The sequence below is a fragment of the Uranotaenia lowii genome, chromosome 2, assembly GCF_029784155.1.
Source record: "Uranotaenia lowii strain MFRU-FL chromosome 2, ASM2978415v1, whole genome shotgun sequence".
NCBI lineage: Eukaryota > Metazoa > Arthropoda > Insecta > Diptera > Culicidae > Uranotaenia > Uranotaenia lowii.
Window position 1 is genome coordinate 353,398,717 of NC_073692.1, and position 6,000 is coordinate 353,404,716.

The 6,000-nt window shown below is 35.7% G+C and overlaps 1 protein-coding gene across 1 annotated transcript; it reads left to right on the forward strand.

The window, feature by feature from the left end:
- Positions 1–4,682: 4,682 nt before the first annotated feature.
- On the forward strand, positions 4,683–5,696 carry LOC129745549 (defensin-A-like). The gene is made up of 2 exons (XM_055738677.1): positions 4,683–4,895; positions 4,965–5,696. Exons 1-2 carry the CDS (start codon positions 4,772–4,774, stop codon positions 5,144–5,146), a joined length of 306 nt encoding a protein of 101 aa, XP_055594652.1. The 5' UTR covers positions 4,683–4,771; the 3' UTR covers positions 5,147–5,696.
- Positions 5,697–6,000: the final 304 nt, after the last annotated feature.

The window sequence follows — 6,000 nt, forward strand, 5'->3', positions numbered from 1 at the left end:
CGTTCCAAGGAAGTCGCCGGAGAGCGTACCTAACGAAGTTTCGCTGGACACGTTCAAGGCGGTAGCAGTGTGTACTCTGAGTAGGAGCCCATACCTGAGCGGCGTATTCCATAATGCTACGAACCGAAGAGCAGTACACTGCTTTCAGTGCATAGACGTCGTCGAAGTCTTTCGTGCTACGACGCAAGAATCAGATATATTATTATATTTGCGATTATATTTGCAAGAATCCTAATGCAGCAAAACCCTTCGCAGACGTGAGCGCGATGTGTTCAGCGAATGTTAGTTTGTTGTCAATTTTCACTCCCTGGTCGAGAATGAATTTGACATTCTCCAATGTTGAACCCGAGAGTTGATATTCGAAGTTGACTGTGTTACGTGCACGAGTGAAGTTGACTATCTTGCATTTTTTGGCGTTTGCTGTCATTCCATTTAAGCGGCACCAGTCTTCTGATCTGCCGATGTCGTTTTGTAAGGCAAGACAGTCAACGGAACTGCTATTCTTACGAACAGCTTCAAGTCATCAGCACAAAGCAGAGTGTCGGATTGAAAAGTATTACATAGGTCATTCACGAAAACTTTGAACAGAAGGAGTCCAAGGTGACTTCCCTGCGGTACTCCAGATGGGGTGTCGAAAGTTTGTGATCGTCAATTCCTAATTTTCGTGAAAGCCTGTCGGTGCAATAGATATGAGGCGATCCAATCAAGTATACTTATAACCAAGCTGGAAAACCTAGGCAATCTATCTTTGCAAGGAGAATTCTGTGCGGGACACGGTCAAACGCTTTTGCAAAGTCAATATAGACTGAATCCACTTGACAACCTTTCTCCAGACTGTTACTCAGGAAACTAACGTAACACATCAGATTCGTCACCGTAGACAGTTTCTTTACAAATCCATGCTGGGACTCTGAGATAAGAGGTTTTATGGCAGCATACAATCGCTCGTGCATTAAAACTTCGAAAATTTTTTAAATTGAATTCAGGATTGAGATTGGGCGGTAGTTTTCGACGTGATGAGCATTGCCTGATTTATAAATCGGAGAAATTGCTGCAACCTTCCAAGCACTGGGAACACTTTAACATTAATTATATTTAATGTTAAATCTCTGAAACCCTATTTTTTCGCTGAAAAGTCACAGGGCTTTAGTCTAATGATTACATAGAACTTTAGTTTTACGAATAAATTCATCGTTTAAGAAACATCTTTTTTCTTTATCAGAGAATTGCAAAACCAAACCTAAATAACTTAATTTCAGTACTTTTACAGTTGCATTGACCATATTCGTCGATTTGTTGTCGTTTTTCTAAAACTCGCCTTTAAATAGACGTTATTTTCGTTTCTACCTTACAAAGGATCAACAAAAAAAAATTAAGAATAGTGGGAAGTTTAAGACCTAACTGTCAATAGCCATTTCAGATCAATTTTTGGTTTTTCAAAAAAAAAGGTCCTTTTCCAGTTTTGTTAAGGTGTTCTTAGATGTAGCTTTTGACAATTGGTTATCAAACATATGCCATCAGTATGGAATGTTGGATTAACATATTTTGAATCCTTCTGCGCAAAAAGTAAGTTAGAATAAGTATTGGCTTGGTTTTAATGCCGATTGTAGTAGACTATGTCTAAAAGCGGGTTTTTTGAGGGTTAATGAAATTCAATTTTTGATTATTTGTTAATAAAGTAACAAATTGAAAACGGACATGTATAACAAGTCATGATTAAATGTGGAGTTTTGAATAATTACTTTTCAAACAGTGTAACTTTTTTTTTGTAAACAATGAAAAATAAGAACTGAAGACATGTCGCCTGGAATGGGTCCTGACTAGGATTATTCGACCTTTAGGAAAAGATCGACCTCTAAGATCGATAAACGCTTTAATGTGCTTTAATTAAGATCCTCCATATATTGAAAAATTTATGATAAAATAGATCTTCCATAGATCGATCAATCTTAGTCCTAACCATTCTACTTTGAATTTTATAAGTCGCTAAAATGCCAAAAATTAAGTAAAAAAAAAATTATTAAAAAAATCACTCGAATGAAAAAAAATTAGCTCGGATCGAACGAGTATAAAACTGATAAAAGGTACATCGGGGAACGTTCAACTTTTTCGGATAACATTTTCGATGGAGGACTAGAGCTTCGTTTGCACTTGCTGGCAATTGTTCTGTTGTACATTACATATTTTTTAAGCCACTCAAATCAAATATTTAAAAAAATCTAATGTTGATAATTTTTATCCTAAGTTGCCTATAAGATTTTCTATAATTTTAAATATTTTTATGATGGAAGCAGAATCATGAATCCAAATGTAAGATATTGTAACAAATCTTTGATTTCTGAATACAGGCGAGTAAATAAATTCGAAAAAAAAAGAATAGAATTGTGATGTCGGTGAAACTACCTGGTAATGTTATGTGTACGTGACAATCTGTCAAGTGGTTCTAAGATAGCTTCCAACAGAGAAGCTCATTGACTATTTTTTTTTGTGCAGGATCGAAAAAAAATCCAGAAAAGTCTCAGTGGGAGGCCCAAAAACAGTTGGACTAATCTCACCAAAGCTCATATGTTGAATCGTTGAAGAAGTCCTACAGGATCTAACATTTGAATAAAAGTAAAGATGATTGATTCCATGAAGTTGAGGAATGTGTGAAGTTTTACCAAGCGCATTCTGAAAATTTCATTAGGGGAAGTGATAAAAAAGATAAATTTTTCTGACTGGTTCGGCTAGTTGACTAATAAACAGGTCTTCATTTCTACAAGGTTAAAAAGCTGGTAAAATTAACATAATACGGTGGTCAAATCGTGCGAAAAATATTTTGACCGCTAGTGGAATGATATTTTGAAAAATTTAGTAATGGACAGCAAACCGAAATCTTCAGCGGGCATCTGAAAAGTTTCCAGTCAGAAACTATTCGTTGAAAAGTTTCTCCTGTATTTTTCGGAGATAAACAAGAGAAGAATTTTTAAAAATTTGATTACTTGCTATTCAGGAGACTGGCGATCTGTGGAAGCTGCAAATCAGTCAGTGTTTCATAACGATTGACACAATGAATGGCTAAATATACACAGCAATTTTTTTTTTTTGCTGGAAACCAGCAAAATTTTGCTGGTTTTTGTCCCGCTGACTTTCCAGCAAAATTTCCAGCAATTTAAATTGCTGGAAAAAACAGCAAACGTTAATGCTGGTTTCCAGCAATTTAAATTTCTGGAAAATCAGCAATCCAGATTGCTGGAAACCAGCTTTTTCTTTCAAAACAACCGGCCGTATTTAGTATCAAATTTATAATTCAATTCAAAATTAAATTGAGAATATTTGCTGTGCTTATAATTAGCAATAAAAACAATTATTTTCTCCCATTTTTCAATAAGGGATTTATTTATTTCGGGAAACACCATTTTTTACAATTTTCTATAACCGGCTCTAGGGTGGCAGCTTTGTGCCAAAGTGTTGATCATCAGACACCTCTAAACAAAAATTTTGATTAGTATCTTTTATGGAATATCTACCTGTCCAATAAAAACTCACCCTTGACTTGATGCCTGATTGCTAGAATATAGAGGAAAATAAAAATAATTATATTAATCCGACCAAAATACGTAAAATAGAGTCTCACCTTGCTCCAGCGTACGAAAACAAACAGACTTCAATTTGACAACTCGAGTGCTGATTTTCCAGCAAACTAGATCAATTGCTGGGGAGTTCAGCAATTTGGAAAACCGATAGCTGATTTTTCAGCAAAAATGACAAGACTACAACCGAATGCTGAAAAATCCAGCAATTGGAAAACCGATTGCTGGTTTCCAGCAAAATTTTGCATTGCTGAACGTTTCCAGCAATTTTTTTTTGCTGGAAATCGAGGCAAAAATTTACTGTGTATCAAGAAGACTGCCTCCAAATGCGACCGTTTTCCTGCATGGCACTTCAATAGATCCACTTTGTTTTGGTTGAATCTGGAATCGTGTCATTACGCGAAAGCTGTGGTGTAGTCATAAAAAGTCAAAAATGTTGTTTTTGTGCCGAAGGAGGACAATCGACTAAATTTGTCATAAATTCTACCAAATTAAAAATTTAGAGTAATTTTGAAGGTCAAACCTCAAGAAACAGAGAACGTAATCCAAAACTACCATACTTTCTTTCAGAATTCAATTTAGATTTGGAAATAAAGCACTTGGACCACAATTTACATTGAAAAATTAATTTCAGAGTTGATAAAGACAACACGCAATAACAATCACGAGCATGTTGCATAACAATTTTCGTGATAATTTTTCTCGCTTTGCATTTATCAAACTCATCTCTTCAACATTCTTAAGCTAGATGATTTGCATCACTTTGAAAATAATTCTATCAAATTTGACCCACTGCTGATTTTTTCTGATTTTTTAGTGTACCTTAGATATTTCAGACGAAAATTTCAGGAAAAGTGTTACATGTCATCATCGATATCCTTATCAATCAACAGTCTGCCCGAAATGAACCAACATGCTTTCTCCTCCGCCCCTTTGTAACGCTAAGCAGAGGTGATTCCCCCGTGCGTTTACCTTAAGCAGATCACCGAAGATGTGAATCCCCGTCGATCGCGCAAGCGTTCAATTATCCCGTTCGGTAAAAATGCGGGGGAATCACTGTCTTTGGTCCTTCTCCCCTAGGCGATTATTATTTAATGGTACCGGGATGGCCGTTTCTGTACCATTAATCCGACAGCTTCTGTTGTAGCAACATTCACTCGAAGATCTCAGATTTTAAGTAACGTTGAAAAAGTCTCAATATGAACTCCTCAAGCGTGCTCCTGTTGGCCTGCCTGTGTGCTCTAGCATTTTTCTCAAACAGCAACGGATTCCCGCAGGATTTGGTTCTCGACGATGAGGTTCGATCCTATGCCAATACCTTGTGTAAGTGGTTAATCTTTTTAATTTATTACTTTTGAGTTAACTTATTTATCAATTACGTCCCTTTAACAGTTGACGAGCTGCCGGAGGAATCGTACCAGGTAGCCGTGGAGAATTATCGGCTGAAGCGAGCGACCTGTGATTTGCTGAGTGCATTTGGAGTCAATGATAGCGCTTGTGCTGCCCACTGTGTGCTGCGTGGAAACAAAGGAGGATACTGCAATAGTAAAAAAGTGTGTGTGTGCAGGAATTAAGCTTTTGAGAGTCTGTAAAATTTGGAACATACTGATAAGATCTCATAGTAAACGCATAATAATTAGATTTATAGGAAATTTTTGAATAACATGCTTGAATCCAAAAAAGTTTTTTTTCATTCTACGAATCCGAACTCTAAAATCATCGAAGCAACCTGCAGGTCTGACAAGACGTTGAAAATTTTGCTTTTCGCGAAAGTTGTAGAAGTCCAAGGAATATCTAAATAAGGTAGTGTCGAGAGCCATATTGGATTTTTTTTGTGACGTCACAAAAACGATTGTATCGAAAATTTATGTGAGGATGGTAGGAATTTCAAAGAAAAACACGTTTTAAAACGAAATCGAATTCCAATTTCATTTCTATTTTGTTGTAGGGCCTCTCTTTGATTATGTAATGGAGTTTTTTGGTCCTTTAGAGATTGCATCATGGTTTTTTCTTAATTTATTAATGAATGCAATGTTGCCTTGAAGCTAAAACGTACAAAAATGAAGAAAATATCAACTTCAAAAAGGTCTAGCTGGTAGATATTGAGTGTTTAACTGATTGTCATGATTTTAATCCAACCGGTTTACCATATACAATTCTTATGTAGAACAATTAACATTAATTCATGATTGTTAACTCAGTTTACTAAAATGCCAATAAAAGATTCTGTTTTTGTATAAAAAATTGTGTTTTGATCACTTTATTGTAATGAGGAGCTTAAAATGCACTGACTTGAACATTTTCATGGAAGACTTGAAACTAATTTTAAAGTTTTGCAAATTTCTGTGGAGAAAATCCACCATTTTTTAGAACTTCGATGATCTATTTTATAGACAAATTATTTGGAAATGAAACTTTTTTGCACCCA

Bases quoted from the DNA above. Each gene is read 5' to 3' on its own strand.
- LOC129745549 (XM_055738677.1), top strand. From the start codon at position 4,772: ATGAACTCCTCAAGCGTGCTCCTGTTGGCCTGCCTGTGTGCTCTAGCA. The intron at 4,896-4,964 runs GTAAGTGGTTAA...TCCCTTTAACAG, and splicing joins ATCCTATGCCAATACCTTGT to TTGACGAGCTGCCGGAGGAA.